General features: G+C 39.5%; 1 protein-coding gene across 3 annotated transcripts in view; it reads left to right on the forward strand.

Moving 5' to 3' along the window:
* The window catches only part of Fras1 (Fraser extracellular matrix complex subunit 1), a 410067-nt gene that overhangs the window by 299264 nt on the left and 85977 nt on the right, over positions 1–24826 (forward strand). For all 3 annotated transcript variants that reach the window (XM_013516132.1, XM_005388203.2, XM_005388207.2), the window contains 9 exons: positions 1970–2084; positions 3607–3744; positions 6249–6281; positions 10494–10625; positions 11737–11862; positions 13943–14190; positions 19338–19486; positions 19663–19825; positions 21333–21468. In XM_013516132.1, the coding sequence (XP_013371586.1) occupies positions 1970–2084; positions 3607–3744; positions 6249–6281; positions 10494–10625; positions 11737–11862; positions 13943–14190; positions 19338–19486; positions 19663–19825; positions 21333–21468 (1240 nt within the window). The remainder of the gene's footprint in view (positions 1–1969; positions 2085–3606; positions 3745–6248; positions 6282–10493; positions 10626–11736; positions 11863–13942; positions 14191–19337; positions 19487–19662; positions 19826–21332; positions 21469–24826) is intronic.

Raw genomic sequence — 24826 nt, forward strand, 5'->3', positions numbered from 1 at the left:
GCTCCCAGCAGGGTGACAGTGAACAGGTAGGGAGGATAGTATGGATTTGGGGTATACTCAGAAGTAAATCAGGTATTATGAAAGTCATTATTCTGTAATTTTCTTTTGTTAACAAATATGTGATAAAAATGTCTTCTGTAATGATTTCCATGAAGTTTAATCTCTCCTTTTGTACTATGTCTAATTGATAAATATTGAACATTTCAAGGCACCAATATGAAAATTGATTGTACTTTGATATAGCTCAATCTCAGTACTGCTTTCCTCAGAGAGTCACATCCTCTTTTTTTTTGTCTACAGTCTATTTACATTAATATGGAAATAGTATCCATGAATTCCAAAATAGAATGTCTGTTGTCTTGGCTGGAACATATTTCCCATTCCATAGTCCTCTGTCCATGATCGTGCTCTTCTTATCACGTTGTTGTTTTAGGAACATCTAAATTTTCAAAAACATTCCACGACACTGAGACTTTTCAGTTATTGTGGGGGTTTTGAGATTAGAAGGTGATGAATGGTGCCAAACTGTACTGAGTCTGTGCTGCCGTGTCCCTGTATCTGTGCCCACGTGTGCCTACACACAGGTCAGCTGTAAACACCTTATATAGGGTGCACATTTTTAACTGGTTGTCCTTACTTGTTTTATTTTAGGGTGAGAGACCAGCTGCCATCCACAGTTCTAATTTTCCTTACTCATTACATTCCAGACATGAGTGAGGGCCTGAAATATGACTCTTTCCTAGAGGGGGATTGTCCTAACCTGCAGATGCTGCCTCTCCCCAGGACAAGTGTGCCTTAGGGACAATTACAGAGCAACTACAACCTTCAATCTTTTTATGGTTAAAGTGAAGAACACCACACCCTCCTCTGGGAGCATTAGTGAGCCCCACTTAATCCCTGTCTAAATGGGGAAATTCTTTCTGAAAAGAGGCAGAGCCTCAAAAGAGCAGGAGAACATATCAAACTCAAACCTACCTTCAAGGGTCAGTTAGGAAGGGCCTCAAACAGGGGGAATGTCTTCTGTTTTAAAACAGCACACATGATCCAAGCAAAGGCCCATGCTCAGACTAGTTTTTCTTTTTCTTCCCTCCACACGTGCTTTTGCTCCTGCTGTCCCCAACCCTCTGGCATGGTAATCACAAGAGTCTGGTTCTTTCCTTTGTGGTTTTTGAGTGTGGCTCTGATGGTGAGCAGTGGGTGTGCACAGGTGAATGGATAGTGAAAGCAGTGAACACATCCATCCTCTGGGTCACGTTGCTGAACTCATTTATTAGGTCCTGGAAACTAGAAGAGAAAAGCATTGTCTAGTTTTGATGAATAGTAGAATGAAGGCAAAGAGACATCTTGTCTATTTCCAAGCACCTTAATCAGCAAATAGCTCTTAAACCTCTCAACACAAAAGGCAAACCTCTCTTCGGATTTAAGGCAGGTTCATTTTTAGCCCTTAGAAACCAGAAAGCATCACAGTCCCCATTAGCAAAGCTGGAGGCTGGCAGCAATGGTCTGAAGAACCTTGGGGACCAAGACTTAAATTTCTTGGCTGGGTCTTCAGATCTTTTTATCAGATTCAACCTTCTTAGCCCATAAGTTAAAGGAACAAAGATGTGGTGAGCCAACTGTGAATAGTAGAATAGCCAGCTGTGGTGCTTCATTTCTGGTGTTCCACTGCAAGCTCTAGCTAGGGAAAAAGCAATCATACTGGGACTCCCACCATGAGCAGAGATGTAGACCAGGGGGCAGCATGCTCAGAAACCTTGAAAGGGCCCCTGCGATCTGAGAGGTTCCAGAGACTGGGACAAATCTGCTTGCAAGAGACCCAATCCTTCTTTTGAACTCTTGGAGAAAATTTTGTTAACTGACCGATTTAAAATCCCAGAGTAAATGTGTTTTGGTTTTCTTAATAAGATTTGCTTTTGCCCTGGATTTGGTTTTCACCACACCATTTTCTCTTCTTCCTTTCTAAACTTAGGCTCGGAAAGATGGCCTGACAGTCATTCAACCTCATTCCTTGTCCTTTGTGAACTCTAAGAGGCCCAGTGGGAAGACTGTATATAATATCACTCTACCTCTGCACCCAAATCAAGGTAAGATGGGTGGGAAGTGATCTTTCCAGTGATTTTATTTTTTTTAGTTGGACTAGTCTTTAAAACAGGAGATTTGGGTGCTTGTATACATAGAGATACATGTTGAGGTTTTACGGAATAACAGTGATTCCTGCCCCATACTCTTGTCCTCTAGTTTAGAACAAACAGTGATGAACGGCCAGAGAACATGTTGGCTTTGGCTCCAGTAGAGCTGTACTGGAGAACACAGCTGGTGTGAGCACCCTCTAATACCACTGGAAAAACCAAATATACACAGGCATTGCCTACAGGGACAAAGCCTGCCCCATAAGTTTGTGACCAAAATAAGCAGGTGGTGACAAGGAAGTCTGTGAAAGCCTAAAGGGCTGAACCACACATGCATTCCTTCTGCAGGGGATAAGTTAGTCCTCCTCCCACGGGGAATGAAGAAGTGGAGAGGTGGGCCCCTGCCCAGAGTTCCCAGCCATTAGGTCTCTAACAATAATCTTAATTAAGAGGATGATGTCAGTTCCAGGAAGTAGATCAGCGTCTGTGGATACTATTTTGCTCCGGTCCTGAGACCAGTCTCTAAGAGACCAGCACTGCCCCTTAATAAAAACCAAAGAAATATAAAGCTAAAAGGTGTCTTTCCTTTTTGAATTTGCTGACTTGTAGCTGGAGGCTCTCCCTTCATTGTGAGTTCTTTCAGAATAGCAGCCCAGGCTATTTTGTGGAGAATGGCTGTTGGTCTCTCAGCCTGTCCAAAGGTGAACTAATTCAACACCAAGCCTCATGTGTGCCCTCCTTAAAGAGTGAGTAGAGATGGGTGAGGTGACACATGCTTATAATCCTAGTACTCTAGGAGGCTGAGACAGGAAAATCACAAGTTTAAATCCAGTCTGGGAGACTTTGTAACTTAGTGAGACCCTGTCTCAAAATAAAAAGAAGAGGGCTGCAGATGTAGTTCAGTATGAAGGCCCTGGATTCAATCCCTAGTATTGAAAAAAAGGAGAAGAAAAAAACAAAAGGGCCATGCAGGGTGATGCAGTATCAGTTCTGTATTGCAAAATTTAGGAATGACAGGCAAATTCACAATTCCCAAAGCATTGATCACAAGCCAAGTGATAACCACAAATCCAGTACTTAGAGTATTCAATCTATGTTACTGTTGACAGATCATTACAGAGATTCTGAAGAAAAGAAGGAAAATTGAGAGAAATCTCTTGACAGCAGCAACTGAAGGCAGTCAGTACTAGTCTCTCGGGGACCTTGACCTATAGATTGAGACTTGTTTGGAAGGGTCTCGCAGTTATGGTGAAAACTGCATGGTCTAAGCTACATTGTGGGGATCATTTTCATCTTACATGACTGAGGTGCCATGATCCCAAGTCAAGACTCTCTGGGTCTCCAGTTTGGAGAGCAGCTCACTAAAGACAGACTGAGAGTGACAGACTCTCAGCAGAAGAGTAGCAGACTCCCACGGGGAGCCAGCAGGCCTTGAGAGTCACTGCTAACACTCTTGCCCCTCTCTTCCTTTCCTCAGGTGTTATCGAGCACAGGGACCAGCCTCTCTCTCCCATCCGGTACTTCACACAGGAGGACCTTAACCAGGGCAGAATTGTATACCGGCCTCCCTCAGCAGCACCCCACCTCCAAGAGCTCACAGCCTTCCCATTCACTGGTACTGTGTCTGCCTCGGGCACCCACATTGTGTTCTGTACCTTCATGGCCCACCCTGACTCATCCCACAGGTCCTCTGGACAGTCTGGTGACACTGCTTCAAAAACCTACTCAAAAGAGCTTGTGCTCTATTAGTCAGTACATGGTGTGGGCTCAGTTCCTTTTTCCCATTAATTCACGCACATAGGCATACTTGCAATGAACTTATTTTGTGGTTCCTGTGTGCCAGCAACTGAGTGAAGCCTTGGAGATATGACATGTGCTAGAAAGATATGGTAAATGTTTACCACAGTAAAAGACATATTGCCATTAGTTTCACTCAAAGTACTCCCCTCTCGTTGAACACACTTTTCCTGTCATTCTTGTCACTTTCTGGAGCAGCTCTGGTAGTCCTCTTCTGTGTCTTTAGTTGTGGTGTCATGACTGACTTGATGTCCTGAGTCAGTTCTATAACATTTACCTTTTATGGTCATTTTGATTTGTGGGAAGAGCCAAAAGTTGCACAGTGCCAGGTCCCATGATTAAGGTAGATGAAAACACCCAATAATGTTTGAATCTGCCCTTCCATTGGATGGCACGCAGCAGTAGCATTTGCTGTATTTTTTATCATGACTTGTAAAAGCCACTCAAGAAAGAAAACTTGCAGAACTACTTCAGAAAGTGGCAAAGATTATGGGATAAGTGTGTTTAAAACAAGGGTGAAGTATTTTGAGGCTAATGAATGGCAATATATCTTTAACTGTAATAATGTTTAAAAATTTAACATTTACTATATATTTTGATCACATCTTGTATACTGGTGAGCAAAGGTGGGGATAAGTGGGTAAGTAGCTCCAGTTGTGAATGTTTTAGTTGAACACTGGCCCAGGAGCTCTGAGAAAGCAGTAGACCTCTCCATGGCAAAAGGACACATAGCAAGGCTGACTTAGACTGAGGGGAAAGGGGGTGCTCAAGAGCATCACAGTGGTGGTAGATGGAAGCTACTAGGCTATGTGTGCATGCAGGGACAGTGGGAAATGCATTCCTGAAGGAAGGGTCTGCACCCTCTGTGCAGAAGCTTTGAGGAAAGAGATGTCCAAAGCTTGCTGGAGGCAGCATGTCTGTGATGTGGAGGGTCAAGCAGGGCAGGGATGAAGAGCCTTGTGGGAGACTGGCCAGACCGCTGAGGCCCCTGGGCCTCTCAGGATTTGGGTGTCTATAGCACAAGAGAGGCCAGCGGAAGTGTTAAGACTCAGGCGCTGGCTTCCCGAAGGAACTCTTTGACTAACATGGGTGCATGGAAAGCCAACAAACAGGGCCCTGCAGGACTTCAAGGAAGGTGTCCTGGAAGATACAGAATGAGAGTGACCTGTTGGGACTGGCACTGAGATTTGACAGGAAAGACTGAGAAAAATAGTTTTTCACTGAAGCCAGTGAATGTCCTTCTGCAAAACCGTGATAGCCTTAAACCTCCCCTCCTTGTTGCTTCCCTTAATCCAGTTAGCAAAGCTCACTATGGTGAGTCTTTACCCTTAAATGTCTGTGCCTTTGATTGATCCTGATAATCCTGAAACCTCTTTCTATATGACTTTTAGGACGTGTGCACCATGTAATACAATGACTGTAGGGTATTTTTTAGAGTAGACTTATTCATATGGAAGAGCTGAGAGCTTCTTATGGGTTAAATCATTTTAGAAATTCTTATTATGATAATGGATTAAATAATTTTAGAATTTCTTATTATGGTAAACATATAACATGATAGTTACCATTATTTAATATAAGTTCATTGGCCCAGAAACTAATTAACTCCTCAATTAGATTGAAAGTCTCCAAGGGCAGGAAAAGGCCCCTTCTCTGAGGAATGTCCCTAGTGTTTAGTAACTGGGTAACTAATAGCCCATGAAAATGTTCATGGTGCTCTATCTCCTACTTTACCAGACCTACTTTACAAGAAATCCCAAGGATATCCTGGGATTAGAGGTAAAGAAAACATGTCAGCCATGGTTGAAGCAATTTCTAGATCTATTGCACTCATCTTGGTTTTTAGAGTCTCTTTTGAGAGAGTAGAGCCCTGTCCTGTATAACCTATGGGATAAGTGCTGCAAGATAAATCCCTTGCATGCTTACAGGGTATAAATCAATGTCCTGGGCATCACTCACTGCTACAGTGACATTGACTCACCCAAGAGCACTGTCAGTGATATACAACATCACCCACATTCACCAATTTGTAGGAGTCTATTTACTGATAAAATAGAAGCTGAATGACTGTATTATAAATCACTCTTAACTGCTGTGATATAAAATTATTCCACTATGTGGTTCCTTTTGCTATTTAAATTTATTGCTGGCATTATTAAATTCAGCATAACATTAGCAAATGACCTGCTGTTTTTTTAAATCAGAATAATTGAAACAAAACATCTTTTGCTTTCCTACCTTCTGTTCCATAGTTTGTACCTTCTCCATCTCAATCTGATCCCAGAATGTTTAGGGTACTGATTTTCTCTCTTGCTCTTTCAGGTCTCCCAGAATCTGTGAAATTCCACTTCACAGGTAAAGACTTTAGTCTCAATTTTGTTATAAAATGAAATTGCTCCTTCACTTATTATTTTTTTTTCTGCTCCCTTCATCATTACTTTTAGCTGTTTTCTAAGAGCTAATTAAAGTTTATGACTTTTCCTCTAAACAACTTTCTTCTAAAATAACCACATGGTTAATTAAATCATAGTTGGTTAGTTTTGTAGTCATAAAAAAATAATCTACCAAAGATGCTAAAGATTGGTGTTACTTAAGCCCTAATTCAGTTTGTCCTGATATTTGTTAAAAAAGAGGTAATTGTAGTTGAGATCTTAAAGTCTGGATCCAGAGAACCTAAAGTTCAGCCTCTCTTTGCCTGAATTCCAACCCCATAAATGGAGGTCGTCATCATCATCATCTTCATCATCACCATCATAATCACCATCATTATCATAGATGTACAACTCTCAGAACAACGATTGGCACATAGTTATCCCTGGGTTACATTCAGCTAAAGAATAGTGGTTGTATGTCATCATGGGTAGAGCCACTCATTGAATGCTTTGCAAGGAAAAGTCTTATGACCCAGACCATGAGTTGAGAAATTTGAGTGTGGAAAACCTTAACATCCTAGTAGTAGTTTGCACACAATAGAAGCTGAGTACTAATCAGCAAAAGCAGGGTCAGACCTGCTGTCTATGCTGGAGCAACATAAAGCTGAGCTTCTTGTTTAGGTGAGAGTGAGGATGCTTGACCATAAATAGTGTTTTTAATATAGCTGCTCAGATGGAATTGGTGAACCTATTAGAATCGACTGTGCATGTGTGCTGTTACATTTCATGCAGAGAGAAACCTCGCTGGGACAGAAAATCGCTTCCCTCATGCTCCCAAACTTCCTTTCCTCTTTGAGGGTAAAAAAAATCACACTTGAATCGACAGTAGGTTTCAGGGCTGTGTGACTATTGATTAAAACCCCAATCAGCTCATTTCTAGTAACATGTCTTTCGCTAACTCATACAGTCAATAATATGTAACAGGGCTTTTTTTTACCTTTTTCAGAGGAACTTACATGAAACGTTGTCTTATTTCATCTTTATAACAACATTGTAAGGATAAATTATTTTTCAGTCTTTTAAAGTTGAGGCTACAGAAAGTCTCAACTTTCTAAAGAAAGAGTCTCAAATTTCTAAAGAAAGAGTAAATAATCTACCCAGATTCCCACTGCTGGGAAAGAGGAGAACTAGGACTTCAGTACAAGTTTCTGGCTCAGAGCATGGGCTGGTCAGCTTATTCTGAGGTGTGTGTTTGACATGGAAAGCAGGTGTCATACTAGTGTGCCTCAACTTTCACCCAAAAGCTTGAGTAGGTGAAGGTTTAGCAATTGACTTCTCTAGGACCTTAAATTAAATGATCCTGAACTTACTATACAGAGTAAAGGGATAGACCTTAAATTATCTTTGTTTCTTTCCAAGATTCTTTTGTTTTATTTGTGAAAAACTTTAGAATCCAATAGGAAGGAAGTCATGTCCTTTAGGAGAGGTTTGTGAGAGAGAATTGTAAATTTGTAACAAACCTCCACTGGGACATTCACCCATAGAATGAGAGAGAATAGCTCATTCTGGGTAATCAGCTAAGAGGAGGAAGCAAGCCACATTCCTGACCTGCCTGGCTTCCTGACATGTGCAGTTGCCCTCAGAGCAGTTCTGACCAAGGAGTACACAAGGGACATGGTGCCCACAGGATGGGTTTAACCCAGAAAGGCAGTGAGACGTTCCTCAGAAAACTCAGGAACTTTTGCTTAAGGAATGGGGCAGACACATAGCTGCTGAGATTTTGACTACTAAATTCTTATATTTTGTTATGGTTTGTGTCTAGATGTCCCCCCCAAAAGCCTCATGCAGTCATGAGGTGGGCTTATAGAGTTTTGGATTGATTCATGGTCCAATGCTGGAATTTAAGGGTGTGCGTGCTACACCTGCCCTGGGGTGGTAACCTGCATACAATATGAGGGAGAAAAAGAGACTTGCTCTCTGCTGCTGCTCCTCCCTTTTTACTTTTGCTGTTTTCCACCACTGTCATGAACTGTTGCCCTCTGCCATGTGCCACTCTGCCTTGGAGCCAGTCGAGTATGGACTGAAACCTCCACAAACTGTGAGTTAAATAAACCCTTCCTTCTTTAATTTTGGGTGTCAGGTATTTTGTCTCAGCAATGAGAGAAAAGTAACCAAGACATATTCACTTACAAAACACGGCACCCACATGATATATTTTCTAGAGATGCAGAACATGCCCAAAATAGCTTTCTTCAACTTACAGAGGCAAGAATTTGCCTTGGTCACATTGGAGAGCTGTGTAGGAGGACCAGAGCTCTTTAAGTTTAAAGCCTTTTCTTTCCTCTTCTATAAAATAATACATTGAAGTCTCTGAGCTTCCTCCCATTTAAGTTATAGCAAAAAGGTAAAATCATATTTTGCAATTATTTAGTTTTATTTAACATAGAGTTTTTTCAACTGTATATTCCAGGAACTCAGAGAGTCCTAAATCCACTGAAATTTATGGAAAAGTTAGAATGTTCTCAAAGCTTCAAAAGTTATGAATCTTCTCCTTCTTTTTGATCATCTGGAGGGGAGATTGAACATAAAGGAAGAAACAGCAGCAATAATTTTGACACTTGACTGAATGACCCAGGCCATAAAACTATGCTTATGCACATACTATCCCTGCTCCTTCCACAGAGCTGTCTTCTGGATTTCTCTAGGACATGGAGGATACCTTAGACATCTGCTACATTTTCAAATCTGTCTCAAGGATAAGTTAAACCTAAAACATATGTTTAACCCAGAAAATATAAATGGAATCATGACTGGGAGTCACCGAGCAATGCTTTGCTTTGTGTGAAATCAGAGTCCTAGTCACTGGCTACTAAAGGCTGAAGAAAGTGAGAACAGAAAGCCTTTTCTCATACCCAGCCCCACATGTGAGCATATCAATGACAGTACAGTTTTCTCAAAGCCACTATAGAAAAACAGCTTGATGATCTGATGGTCCCTCCAAGTTAGGCTTTTGGAGAAGGGAGAGTGAATTGAGGCATGAGAAAGCAGAAAGAAAAGTCAAGGGCCAGACACTTCTGCCTTCATTTCCCTTAGGAAATCAATGCTCAGTTGAAAAAAGTGATACAAGGAAGTAAAACAAAAGGTCACTGTTTTGCTCACAAAGGTGTCTTCTATTTATGGCGTTGTGCATAATGACCAGGTAAAAATGGATCTGCTTACTTCCAAACAAATACCCTGGAATTTGTACCTGTATTTTCTGTGCTTTTAAAAATTCTTTCCAATGAAACAAAGATACCTCATTTATAGAAGAGAATTCTTGAGAGAAAACATTTTTCTGGAATATTGGAGAAATGAACTAAATGAAAAATTTTGCATAAATGAAAGCCTTTACCAGTATCTTTTAAAAGTGCATATTTTGTACTACTTTCCAGAAACATTTATCAGAATTACCTTGCTTTGAAAGTACTCTCTGAAAATGACTTCTTTTCTTTTGATTTGTTACCTTTTTTTTAATCCATAGAAAAAGCTCAGAGTATCTTCATTGCTTGCTTACTTTTCCCATCTGTAAGCATCTTTTCAAAGTGTCAAGTTAATCTTAAAAAAAGCTTCTAGCTAGTCATTCTTCTGTTGCTGGAACAAAATACCTGACAACCACAGCTTAAAGGAAGGAGGATTTATTTTGGCTTGTGGTTTCACAGGTTTTAGTCCATGTTCAGCTGGTCCTATTGCTTTAGGCCTGTGGTAAGGTGGAAACATCATGGCAAGAATGTGTGATGGAAGTCAGCTGCTCATTGCATAGCAGCCAGGAAACAGGGAGAGATGGAAAGAGTGAAAGAGCCAGAAAGGAAGACGTCAACAACAAAGGCATCCTTCTAAAGGCCTCCATCTACTGACCTGCTGGATGCAGTTGGGCTCCCCTTCCAAGTATATCCACTGAGCTGTGAACTCATTGATAGATTAATCTACTTAATGAAGTTGGATAACTCCTGATCCATTCAGTTGCTCAAATCCCATCAGATGGCAACCAAGCCTTGCACACAATGAGGCTTTAAGGGGATATTTTGCATTTCTAATTTTATGGTTGGGAATCCAAAAATACAGTGTATTTTTAGAAATAGCCTAAAGACAATTAGACTATAAGTTGATTTATGCATTTGTTTCTGTGTGTGTGTGTGTGTGTGTATGTTCTCTCTAGTTTCTGATGGAATACACACAAGTCCAGAGATGGCCCTCACCATTCACTTACTTCCCATTGTCCGGCAACCACCAGCACCCCAGGTCACAATTCCCCTGCTTGAGGTCAGCCCAGGAGGCCGTGCTTCTCTCGGTAAGAACTGGGAGCCAGAAGGAAACACAGCTCTGCAAACAGGACCATATTTCAGCAGCTGTCTCTCTTCAAGCTTCTTGTTGGTTATCAAGCACAGTGACCTCTCTCTCAGAAATTGTGATTATTCTCACCTCCATCCTTCCTCCTGCCCATTCTTATGCAAACAGAGGCAGTACAGAGAAAAGGAAATAAACTCTTCCGAGGCCAATGCTTGTGATGGAATGCAGCACAGAATTTATTTCCTGGCCTCCCAGAGTTTGATTTGCTGTCTTCACTAACATTTAAAATAACAGAGTAGAGAGAAGAATACAGGGACTGAGTTTCAGTGACTGCTCTTGTTTTCTGTTTAGAAAGTGAAGAAGAATAGGAAAAATGGTGGATTATAATAACCTTCAAAAGTATGAAGAGTCAGAGTTGGCCCTGTTATTTTGCACATGATTGTATTTCCTTCTCAGTATGCATATTCTTTACATTGTTCTTATACAAGGACATTTTACTAATAAATAGTGGGCACTGTCATTTTTATTAAGTGTACTCTCTAGGTGCCTATACAGGATCTGTATGTGGGTTTTTGTCCTAAAATTAATCATCCAATTTCTCCATGTGGATTTTGGCCAAAAATTAATTGTCATCAAACTTATAAGCAGGCCACATTTACAATAACAAAGATCATTTTTACTTTCTCCCTCACTTTCATGATGACCATAACAGCTATCATGAAATTTGTTTTTCCTGGAATATTCAGGAAAAAAAATAAAAGAAAAAATGAAAAGCAGAAAACAGTTTCTGGGAGTATTTTCTGAAGAAACACCAGGTCAGCTGGTCAGGACTGCTCTACATCTGGCCTTTCTGTGTATATGTCATCATTTGTGTTTGAGAAAAGAAGTATTCCAGATTTCTGAATTCAGAACTGCCTAATTATAAGTGAATTTTTGGAAGAACCTACTTACCATTTTTGAGTCAACTATATGATCAACTTTCACTCTTGTGCTGACCTTGATTACAAAGTACTCACACCCTGGCTTCCAGCCTGGCCTTAGCTTTAATATGTGCAGAGAATACAGTTGTTACTATGCCCATCCTTTCCCCATGCTTCATTCTCTCGCCACAGGCCTTCAGGTGATAGTAAGGGACACTCAGTCAGTCCCCGAAGAACTCTTCTTCAAGCTTCAGAAACCTCCGCAGCATGGCGTGCTCCTTAAGGACACAGCTGACTTCCGGGGACCCCTGGTTGCAGGTAGCTGCACATTCCATCCTAGACCGGCTTGAAGATTTCTTGTTCTACAGTTTTATGTGTCTCAGAAAAGGCACGGAGTGTCTGTCTTTATGGAATGTGCTATGAGGAGAGACCTCCTTTTGATTTGGTCTCATTGGCCTAGACATTAGAGACACTTCCCTCTGCCTACTCCTATACCCCCGGACCCAGGCCCCCAGCCTCACCCTGAAAATTGTGAAACTACTTCCTCCAATTGTAGGTGAGATTGCTTGATTACTCAGAGTTGAGTAAATGCATTTAACACATTGCAACACAAAGTGGCAGCTGCCACTTTCCTGTAATTTTTTTGTGGAGGTCAATTTACCTGTCTTAATTTAGTGTGTGAATCTTTTCAATATTTTTTCCATTATAACTCTGATATATTAGTTACATGTATCTTCATCCATAAAAGGGAACATAGTTTTGAAATTTATCCAAACTGTGTAACCGTGTGATAATATGACCACCCTTTTAAATTAATGCTTACTGTGTTTTTTCTAAGACAATGCATATTGATTATTTAAGAAGAACAGAAAATCCCCCAAAACACAATGAAGTCTAAATTTTTAGAAGTGAGGCTTCATATATCAAAGTGAATATTGCCTCATCAGAAGTAGTCATCTCAAAATGCCATATCTTATTCCAAAGACTGTTACGTTCTAAAAACCTTGATGTGGTTCCTTTTAGAGATACAGTAATGCATTCTTCTAAATATCTCTGGTGAGACAAATCTTTGTCCTTGAAGGCAGATTGAATTTTTAAGAACCACCAGTGTTGGTATTTGGGAGTCATAAAGGTAGGCTTTTAAAATTTTACTGAAGAGAAGAAATGTCATTAGAATACCTTTGCATAAGCCTAGAGGAACCATTTTAGGGACATGTGGCCATTGCCCTATGTCTTTAACACTACATTTAACCTATATTTATGTGATAAATATATATACTCTAAAGACGTGTATAAAAAGTTACATTACCTTTTTAGGCATAATGATACTAGCACTAGTAAAACAGTAACTGTTGAGAGAGGTGGTTTAGATTTATTAATATGGAGAATGAATAAATTCTTTAATAGACAATAAATTATTTGAATGAATAGATTCTTCAATACATAACGCTAATTGTTAGCATCAATAATACAACAGAAAACAGTTAAAAAATAATATCTAAGAAGATGAATTCTTTAACTATAGTCTATGGAATCATTAGGGCCCATGGTATTTAGAGGTGCTTCTCGTAAAAAAGGGCTCCTTTGACCAAACAAGTTGAGAAGCTTTACAATCTGTATATTAAAGATCCTCAGGGTTGGGGATGTAGCTCAGTGGTAGGGCACTTGCCTAGCATGTAGGAGGCCCTGTGTTCAATCTCTGCACTAAAAAAAAAAAAAAAAAAAAAAAAAAAAAAGGATTCTATAATTCTAATAAATCCTGCAGTTTAAAACATGTATTTTTAAAGTTATACTTAATCCCATTCCCCCAAAACTTAATGTGAACTTGAAACTTTTTTTCATATAAGATCTCTCTAATCTATTATGAATTAGGACTCTAGACTATATAATTTGAGTTTCTAACTTTAAGTATATTTTTCAATTTTTAATTACAAAACCTTTATACTTCCAATTAAAATAAAGATGCTTATAGTCTTGTCAAGCATAATCTATTTTCTTAGGTTTTTCAAAAGTTTTTCAGTACCAAGATTAGATTCTACAGAGGTTTGTTCTTTGTTTTTCTGGAAGTAAGACTGATGAGTGGATCTAATAGAACAGATTTTTACCTCTATATGATTAAGAGCCTTTAAAAAACAAACACATTAGAGCTGTTTGCAGAGGAACTAACTACTTTGTTAAAGAACCTCTCATCTTGGGAAGTGCTAAAGGGCAGAGTAGCCCACCTTTTATCAAGGAGTGTGAAAGGAATCCTACAGTGGGTTGTGATTGTACTAACTTACGATACCCAATGTTTTTGATTTCATATGTACTTGGAAATTCTGAGAACAAAGGTGCTATGTAAATGAAAGCCATTATTCCTAGAAGTCATTGATTTTATGATTTATTTTATTCTTGGAAGGTGACACTTTCACATATGATGATGTTGAGAAAAATGCTCTGCAGTATGTACATGATGGTTCCTCTGCCCAGGAAGATAGCCTGGAGATCTTAGTCACTGATGGCCTGTGGGTGACAAGGTCCCAAGTAAGAGTGGAGGTATCCCTGTCAGAGGACCCAAGGCCTCGGCTGGCTGCTGGTTCCTCTCTGAGCATGACTGTTTCAAGTCACAGCACAGCCACAATCACCAGGTCACACCTTGCTTATGTGGTAAGTATTGTATTTGCTCTTCATGTCCCACACTGTAGCTTCTGATCCAGCTGACTAGAAAGCCACACTAGGATGGATTATTTCAGTCAACAGGTAGATGGACCATATAAGGAAGCATTTCTCAACTTCCCTAGTGTTCAGAGGGGTCTATACCATGGGTCCTGGTTTCTACACTGTTGCAGGAGCAGATGAGTAAATGTGTAAAACTTTGATGAAAGCACAATATATATGTATAGAATGGGTGATTGGCAACAGGAAACAGTGCCGATGTTAGAAAAGTCCAAGATCCATACTCTAAATGCCACTCATAATACTTACAATGGGGATTCTAGGAAAAGAACATTTCAGAAGAATTTATGTGACCCATGACTAATAAGTAAAATTTCCTGGCTCCCTGAAGGGGAAGCCTGTTTTTCACCAAAGTCCACTGTAGAGAGAATAAAGGCATCTCTTTGGCAGTGCCTCTTTGCAGATTTCTAAAATCACTGCCTCAGGCTCCGTCTCCTGTCCCAAGAGAAGCAGCATAGTTAGGGGAGCAAGGGGTAAATCAAGGACCCTGGGGGTTTTCCCCCAATCTGGTCCTAGCTTGATAAGTGATCCTGATAATTAAACTTACCTTTTTTCTTTGATTCTGCCTCTGGCTCTAAGGATAATGAGGATAATTTTATATTGAATTTATGTATATTATAAATAGATATGTATTCTCTATGTAAACATAATAATGAAGAGTTTTTATAATGCCATGAAAGGAAGACTAATTACCTGGATGGTAAGCATTCTTAGTATTGAACTTTTTCTTTACTAATCTTAAATTTTCAATGAATGATCTATCTGTCTGTCTGTCTGTCTTAACATCCTATGGTTTTAAGTAACCCATTTCGGGGCTGAGAAATCTTGCTCTAAAATCTAGTCCTGAATAGTAGCATGACAAAACATTGCATTTCCACAGATTTTTCCCTTTAAATTGTCTTAGGTGATAGGAAGTCACATTCAAGCTTCATTCTTCTTGTGGGCTTACTATAGTTTCAGTATAGCTTTATTTTTGTTTTAATTGACAGGTAATTTTTATACCATAAGTTATGGCCTTTTGAATCCTATGAAACCCATGAATTCATAAAAATGTATGAATTCAGATTTGATCAATAGATCACCAAGGCTTGAAAAGTATTTGACAGACCAAAATATCACTCCAGGAATGGTTCCTGTCCATTAACTGTATATTATAAAGTGCACATCACAATGCAAGCCCACTGGCAACTGAAAGTGTATTTTCCAAAAATTGATTGAATGTGAATTTATCCACCTGAGCAGAAAGGCTCCAACAAACCAATTCTAGACTGCCAAAAGCCTGGCATACATTTCTTTAAAAACTTACCTAATTTATATATGAACTTTCTCTGAGGGTTGCAGAAGAATTTTATACTTAAATGTCTACCATAAATTTTTTTCCCCAAAATCTTGGTATGTTTTCAGTGAAAACTGAAGTGCTTGGGAAAGTCATCTGAGATGCTAGAACTAGGTGAGTCTTTTCTTAGAGTATTGATAACCAAAAGAAAATGCTATGGTGTTGGAAAGGACAAAAAGCCGAAATGGGACTTTGGGTGATTCACCTTTTAGCAAGTGCTTAATAGATGCACTTTGCTACATCCAGCAAATAAACAAGTAGGGGAAGGATAGCATGGGTCTGGGGTTTGAGCTGACAGATATTAATTCATGCTGATCCCTTACTAGCATAATGACCCTTGGCAAGTTGTTTAAATATGCTAGACCTCGGTTTTCTCATCTATAATATGAGGAGTATAAGATTAATCTCAAAAAGCTAGTAACATTTCTGTGCTCCTCCCAAAAAGAAAATAATTCAAAATATTATGACATTTATAAAATTTAGATATCACATATTTAGGGATAAATATTAACAAAAGATTGTAACTTCTAGAGAAGATTGATACTATGACTGAATACATATAAAAAAATCTCTTGACAGAGCATTAGAAATAAAAGGAGAATTTAGAGGGAGACCAGATTTAAGGTCAACAAACAGCAATAGCATTGCTATACCTAAGCAAAAAAATTGCCAATAAAATGTAACTGAAAAGATGAAACCATTTAAAATAATGTTAAAATAGCATCATGTTCTTTGGGTTGAATCTTTAAAAAACCAGGCAATACTTCCACAGAGAAAAGTATAGCACTTAATTGACAGATATTTAGAAAACACTTAATAAAATGAAGAGATATGCCATATTTGTGAAGTAGAACATTAAATATCAAAAACTACCAATTTCCCACAAAGTAATCTTTTAATTCAATTCAACTGCAGTCAAAAGCCCTATGGATAAACTGGTTCTGGAACATAAAAAGAAGAACAAAGGGCCAAAATTCTGACAAGAATGTTAGGGGGACCAGGAGACTTGCCCTATCATATGTCAAGATTTGTTATATTTGTTTATTAAAATAGTGTAGCACAGAAATATATTAGAAAGTCTAGAAACAGATGGCGCATGGATTCCTAACACAAAACAGAAATGAGCCAGATCAGTGGACATAAAACTTACTTCGGTCATGGAGCTGCATAAAATGATTTATATGGCAAAAATCTTTTTGAAAATTTTGACCTTATTCAAATTAAATTTATATTCATCAAAGCATACCATAAAAGCAGAAATGAGCAATTTAAAACTTGGGATAAGATATCTGTAACACATTTGATCAAAAATAACAAAGAAAATGTAAAGAACTTCTGTAAATCAAGAAGGAACAGATCATCCAGTAGAAACATGAGCAAGAGATGTGAATAGGAATTTCACAGACAAGGAACCTATGTCATCAATAAACATATTAAGGATATTCACCTTCATCAATGGTCAGAAAAAGCAAAGACAATAACCCATTTTATACCAAGTATTAGGAAGGAAATGGATCTACAAGAAGTTCCTTGTTAGTTGGAGTGTAAATTGGAACAGCCACTATATGAAAGAATCTAGCATTGCCTTGTGAGGATGAGTAGTCATTTACCCTCCCTCCTAGTCCTAAATTCCTATCCAGGAATAATGTTCACATAGACACCAATGGACATGTGCAAGAATTTTCACCATTTGCAGTAGCAAAAATATTGACACAAGCCAAATGGCCATCAGCAGGATGACAGAAGACATGGTGCACTTACTTGATAGAGTATTAGCCTCACAGCAGATGGATTATCTGTTACACACAGCAGCATGAGTGGATCTTAGCAGTGTAGCACCGAGTAAAAAGAAAAATCTCACAAGAGTTGAGTCTGACTCTAAAAGTACACTTTGCAGTAATGTATCAAATGATAGGAAGAGGTTCAAGGAAATGTGAAACAAGTTTCAGGGTGATGAAAGGCCCAAGGACAAGATGAAGGAGGACCACATAGGTAAATGAGAGTTGTTACTGAGTTTTGGTCCTCCTGTTGAATGATGTTTCATGGATATGCAAATAGTAAAAAGAAAATGAAAACTAGAATTAATCCAAAAAGGGATTCAAAGGTCTTTAATCAGGGAAGTTACTAAGAACAAGGTCTGTATTCTTATTCATTTTGGTGTAACTGCAATATCTTGGATATCCTAAAATAGCAGTTTTCTTTAATTTATAGCAGAATTTTCAGGGGGAGAAATCTAGCTGATCTCCCATTTTTTTGAATCCAGCAGTCACTTGAGAATTGAAATATAATAAGATGTGCCTGACATGAAATAAACATTTCTTTGCCAAATTTGCCAGTGTCAAATTTAGAAGCTATTCATTCTAATCAAAAGCCAGGAGCTGTCCTAGTAGTTTATCATCATCTCAGAAGTCAATACCCTAAAGCCCTCAGCTGGATTTTAAAAGTTCTCGATCAGAGGGAACTCACAGTAATATTAGGAAGTCATCTTTTCAAAGCCTACATATTGTATTTGATAACCTATGTAGAGAAATAAAGAAACTTTAAAGGAGGATAAATTTAGGAAAAAATATTTTGAAGTTTTGCATCTTCTATAAATTTTAGTTTCCTTTCCTGCTAGTGTCAAGGGACGTGAGAAAATGTTACGCTCTTGCATGGAAACTCTGAACAGCTAACTTGAAAACTCCCCCGGGTATAGAAATGATGATGGGCCGAAACCTGCTGTCCCTGGCTGCCAGTGGTCTGTGCTCACATCCCTGTGATCCCATCCCTCACCTAAAAGTACAGCATACATATGAACATTTGCATTTGAAAGTAAAACTGACTGTACTACATTTATTTTTTTGTTGGTGTGATAAAATATAGAGTTGCCCCCTTTTCTCACTTAACTATACTAAAAGATGAATGAAAAAAATAAAAAATAAAAAAAATAAAATAAAAGATGAATGACCCAGGGAAACTTTCCAAGATGTTGCCTGCCTCCTAGATATTTCCAAAAATATCCTTGAAGAAAGAGGAAGTTGTCCATTAAGATATTCAGTTATTTTCCATGTAGAAGTACAGAAAGTCAATTTTATTTCTCAATGAGCAATGCAGACAGAAAGGAAAATGGCCTTGGTTAAGATTATGGGTCTTGGCAAGTAAGCATTCATAGATCCAATCCTGAAAAAATGAAATCTATAGGACATCCTCCTTTGTTAATCCAAAATTTTATCATGTTGAATATTACTTAAAGTAAGTCATGAGATAAGCTAAAGAATTTCTATTTCTTTCTGTATCACAGAATTTTATCTTTGTACAATGCATTGTATGTTATAGGAATTTTACGTGTTTCTAAAACGTACACTCATCATCAAAAACTCCAAAGGAAGCATATATCTGTGTTTATGGATAGATAATTTTAGGGTACTGCGTTTTGTTCTCCATTAGATACTGCAATTAAAACAAAATTTGGTATGGCTCGTGTGGTATCCATAAGGCCTTTCTTTGTTTTATGCCCCATACCTAACATACGTTTCTCCACTGTTACTTTGAGCTACTCTTGGAACAAGACATTATCAAACAGGCACTTTAGGAGGAATACATTTTGGGGTCTTCCTGGACTTGGAAGTGCTATTGCTTTATGATAAGGGGAAAGAGGTTTCTGCCATTAGCAGAAAAGGAGATGCCTATAAATCTTTAACTACTGAAAGTGTTTACCCCTGCAAATGTGCATTCATGTCTTGACTCATATTTCCCTGATTAGGATGATTCTTCCCCCGACCCAGAGATCTGGATTCAGTTAAGTTCTCTGCCTGTGTACGGTGCTCTCTTAAGAGCATCAGGATCTGAGGTGGAGGAGCTCTCTGAGGTTGCCAATTTCACAATGGAGGACATCAACAACAAGAACATTAGGTACATAACCACTTTGTATTACTTGCCAGAATTTTCAAAACTATATTGATATTTAAGCAACTCATTGTAACTCCTTCAAAGAATATATTGCTCACAGCTCCATTTTTATATAAAAATCGTCTGACCTGGCTTGCCTGTGTGGCTTATTCATTTGGTTTTTCTTTTGGTCTTTGTAGATACTCAGCTGGGTTTGAGGTGGTCGGTCATCTGGTTACTGACAGCTTCCACTTCTCTGTCTCTGACACGGACCACAACCATCTGGACAATCAGATATTTACCATCACAATCACTCCGGTTGAGAATCCACCTCCAGTCATCGGTTTTGCTGACCTTATCACGGTAAACAGCTCTCAGATCAATAAACAGTGCTAGAGAGAGCCAGAGTCTCTAGTGATATAAATAAGTCAATTATTGCCTAAATTGACAACCAAATTCTTCCCCTCAAAATATCTAGGTGATGATATCAAGCTATGAATGTTTTTTAACTATAAGGTTTCCAAAAAGATGAAAATAGTTTTAGCCCAAAGATCATATCATGATATCCACATTAGTTAGTCTACAAACATTTATGTAGTAGATACTATGCTGGATATTGTTAGCAGTGGGAGTAAATTAGAAGTAGAATATGTCTTTGAGGATTCACAATCTAATGCTGACAACAGCCAAACCATTCCTTAAATCAACCTGATATTTATCACTGTAAACAATACTAATAGATCCCTAGGAGAGGTGGTCAGTATAATGTGTCACTAAAATTTCCCAAATGTGTTTAAGCACTAGATCTGTTACTGACTGAGTGACCTTGGACCAAGAATTTAGTCTTAGCCTCAGTTTCCTCATCTTTCAAATATTTCTGTTCCTGCTACATAAGTGATTTCTCTGATTACCAATAAGGATTTCTCTGATGCACCCTTTCACAGTATTTGATGCATGGTAGGGATTCTGTAAACCTTAGTTCATTTTCTTCTTCCTACTTTATATATGTATCTTAATGCTAGCGCACCTCAAGAGGTTTTCTGATTTGATCAAGCAACTGAAAATTCACAAAACTGAATTGTTGTTAAAAGGTTCTAATGCCCTCCTATGTTTCCATTGTCACACTTTGGAGAAATCACTCAGACCATCCCCACTCCCCGAGTCCGGCTTTGTAATTTATATGTCCTCCCATGGTTAGCCAAGAGTTGTTCAGAGTGAAATGGCTTGACCATTTCCAACAGGTCAGCAAAAAACTCCAGGCGCAGGTTGCAGAGTTAGCATATAAAACAGTGCCTAAAGGAAAAAGTTAGTTTGAGTAACTGCTTTTACTTTTACTGATTTATTTTCTTCCTTGACATTAAGATAAGCATTCACTTTCAGATCTGGTGAGCCCTTTCCTCCTACAGACACATAAATATACAGTATAAGGGAGTTAAGTGGGACTTTTACGCTGAATGTGAATATGTGTAAGAGTCACCTTCACTGGGTCTGAGGGAGGACTGGGCCCATCATTTTCTAGCAGTGGACTTCTGAATGTGGCTGCTGCAGGAAGGCAGCATTCTGTCATGCAGCTGCACCCAGGTGGGTGATTGGAATGGGCCATAGCTGCTTTATAACCAGATCCACCATGGAATGACACAGAGGTGTTGGGAATCATCACATATGAGTGTCTCTGAGAGGTGCTGGAAGACTGCAAGACTGCGTGGTGTGAGCAGCACGTACAGCCTTCATCTCGTCTGCAGAGCACCTGTCTCCTGCCAGACATGGGACTGGTGCTGGAAGGTCACCCCAGGCAGTGCTACACAATTCAGTCCTTTTTTACTGCAGTTATGTGCAACTGTCCAAGGACTATACTTTCTCTTCTTCTTAGGTTGATGAGGGAGGGAGAGCGCCACTTTCATTTCACCATTTCTTTGCCACTGATGATCATGACAACCTCCAGGAAGATGCCATCATTAAACTAAGTGCTCTGCCCAAATATGGCTGCATTGAGAACACAGGAACAGGTAACAGTGATAGATTTGCTGTAGAATTGTTCGGGATCTGGAAAGAAAGGAGGGTGCAGGGAAGTCTTATATTCCAATTAAACCTCAGCAAATGCAGAATTAAAGAAAAATCTACTATCTCCATGAAATGACAGAAAGAAAGGCTTTGTTCATTGAGCAGACACGTACTGAGCATTTTCTATGGACCATGCACTTTTTAAGCACGAGGAGTACATCCGTAAACAAAACAGGCAAAATCCTCTGCCTTCACAATGCTTTGGATTAATAGTGGAGAGAAACAAAAGACCTGAAAAATGAGAAAACTGGGTAAGACATTAGGAGGCAAGTAAATGTTATAGAAAAGATAGAGTAAGGGAAAGGGATTTGGTATGCTTGCAGTGGAGTGGTAGGACTTAGGGATTACATTCAGAATTGAGCATCAAGGAAGTAAACATTTCTGTCTTTTTATTGTGAGGCCTCTGTGATTTAGCTGAACCCTAGCGTATGCATCAGTGCCTTCTATGGATCTGACAGGAATTGAAATGCACGCTGTCTCTCTGTGACACCCTCTGTGGCATTCCTCCCCTCTGCCATCTGCCCTGGATCCATCCTCCTTAACACAGAGAGGAGAGGCATAAAGGCACGGACTGTCCACAGGCCCCCTGAGACTGCTGTGAGTGGCAGCTGAGACAGCTCTGGGCAGTGAGACTGCTGAGTGCCAGTGCTTGGCGCTGATTTGTGTGCAGTTAGCAGATCCCAGGGACAGACCATTGACCGCAAGTATTGGAGGTCAGCAAAGTGCCCCAGTTTTGAGCCTGTTGACCAGAAACTCATCTAGCATGGCCATGTTTTCCAGCTAAAAGTCTTGAGTCTTTTCCCTATTTGCCTTTCAATGTGTGCACTCAGACTTGCTTATGACCAAATTAGGTTTGTCTCAACAATTGTGTATGCTAGATATGACAGATGTAAAGATGAGAAATGCAGACCCTGCCTTGAGGAGGAGACAAAATATGAAGACTGATAAATTATAATAAATGGCAAATATCAGGAAAGGGAAAGAATCAAACCCCTGAGATAGTACATAGGACTCAGCAAATGTTTTTGCCTGGGAGGGCAGCAAATCTGAGGAAGTGGTGTTTGTGCTGGAACCTGAAGGGTCAATGGGAGTCACCTTGGGCAAAGGGAAAGTGGCATTTTCTGCAGAACTGAGAATGTAAGAAAGGTGGGGCCTTATGAAAGGAAGTTGGTCCCACAGTCTCCTTCTCTCAGGTGCTTTCATTCTTACCAAATCTCCATAGCACAGCTTCCTGAGTACCTGGAACACTTGAAAAAGCATAGATGCAGCAAGGAGGGAAGGAGCTTGCTAGCTCGGAAGCCAAAATTCTGTCAAGCCTCAGCTGCACTAAAAAGTGGTTCTCAGATATTAGTGAGCATAAAAATCCCCTTTGGGGCTTGTGGAGATAGTGTCTTGGTCAGCAATCCCACACTGCTGGTTGAGGAAGCCCACTTAGAATGACTGCTCTGCAGTAGCATTGGTATGAAGCTGTAAATGAGCAGAGGCACACAGGGACGCCAAAGAATTTTCCCAGGCTCCTTCAGCTAAAGACCCTGCTGTCTTTGGTCCATGAGAGAGGCCCTTTTCTCTTTACTTGGAATTGAGATATTCGCATGCATCTGAAACTAGCCATCTCGATACAGAACTAACTACCTGATGGGAAAAATATCTTAAAAACAGAGGAAACAGCTTTTACTTCTTGCCAACAAATATGGAAGAACAAGAGTACTACTGTGAATGCTATGAGATCTGAATTCACTTAGGAATGGCACAAATAGGCCATGCCCTGCCTCGACTACCTCCAAGGGAATTCTTGGGCCCCAAGGCAGTAGAGGGGTAGGTGTCTATGACAACAGCCAGCACGCATTCACAACTGCTTAATTTGTCCATAGCAGATTATGCTTAAGAAGGAAGAGAAGTATGTTAGTAAGAATGATTTACCTCAAGAAGTAGAAAGTACAGTTTTAAAACCTGAAAAGACTGGTGCTTAAAGATTTGGTGACAGATTCACATGTTGAATAGCTATTTTTCCAATGATTTTATAATGTTATTACACCTGTATACACCATTTACTTAAACTATTTTTGTCAGTTTACAGTGATCAATGGAAGGGAATAGTAAAAACTGGAAGTATTTTAGCAGTTCTTTCTGGAAACACTGAACTGTACGTCTTAGGGGTTATTAGGTCGTTGGCTACTCAGACCTTTCTCTGCTTCCAGTGTCTAGAGGAATCAACACAAGCAGTTAAGAAAAAATCATGTCATTGAAGCAAAATATTGTCTTGAGTTCCTTTTAAACAAATTGTTAAATTGTTTATTGTCATTCTGACAATTGTTAATTGTCATTCTGTTCGGATGCCACCAAGTATGGCACTGTCCATAATTCAGAAAGCTAATGGCCTTCTCTGATATTTACAAAATATCATGGAGAAGGGAAGAGAAAGCTTTGTTGCTTTCACATCTGCCAGCTATGCTTTTCTTTGTCAACAAAAGGATTTATTTTTCTCCCCTCTCAAGAAGAAAATTTTGGTAATAATTTAAAACCAATCATTTGGAAAGATTCAGGTTAGAATCAAGTAAAAGACAAGCCATCCATCATTTAGACAGTGTTTACCCTCCCCTTTGGCCTTTTACAGTATCTGGGGGGGATGAGCAGAGTAAACTGGAGCCAGCACTTTCCATGGAACTTTGAATGGTCCCCAGGCACCTTGGTACCTGAATGGCACCTGCAGCAGTCAGCTTTGTTACTCTAGCACACACCTGCAATAGATCAAGAAAGAAAGAGAATGAACTTATTTTGTCCCATGGCTTTCAAGGTTTCCGTCCCAGTCAGTTGACCCCTTGCTTTTGCACGAGACAGAACATCATGGTGGGAAACAGGTAGTGAAGCAGAGCTTCCCACCTCACAGCCAGCATGCAAAAGAGAAAGGAAGGGGCTGTGGTCCCATTGTCTTCTTCAAACTCACAGACTTAGTGACTGGAAGACTTCTGCCAGGCTCCACCTTTTATAAGTTTCAGTGCCACCCATAAACAGCACAGGCTGGGGATAATTTAACCACATGGACCTCTTGGGGACACTTGTGCCAACCACAGCAGCATCTGAGCTCTGAGTGGGACATGAACATCTCAGTGCCTGCGTGTTGTGGTCCCTGAGTGATCCTGAGCCATGGACCTCTGTCTGGGGGCTGGGTTCTGGCTGGGAGGTTGGATGCAAACATGCTGGAAGGAGAGGTTTCCTAGATAAAAAGGTATGGAGAGAAGGAGTGTTCTTCTTGCAATATTTCTGGATAGAATGGTTTTGAAACTGGCTAAAGTTTAAAGTCGA

The sequence above is a fragment of the Chinchilla lanigera genome, unplaced genomic scaffold (assembly GCF_000276665.1).
Source record: "Chinchilla lanigera isolate Chin_1 unplaced genomic scaffold, ChiLan1.0 scaffold00032, whole genome shotgun sequence".
NCBI classification, from domain to species: domain Eukaryota; kingdom Metazoa; phylum Chordata; class Mammalia; order Rodentia; family Chinchillidae; genus Chinchilla; species Chinchilla lanigera.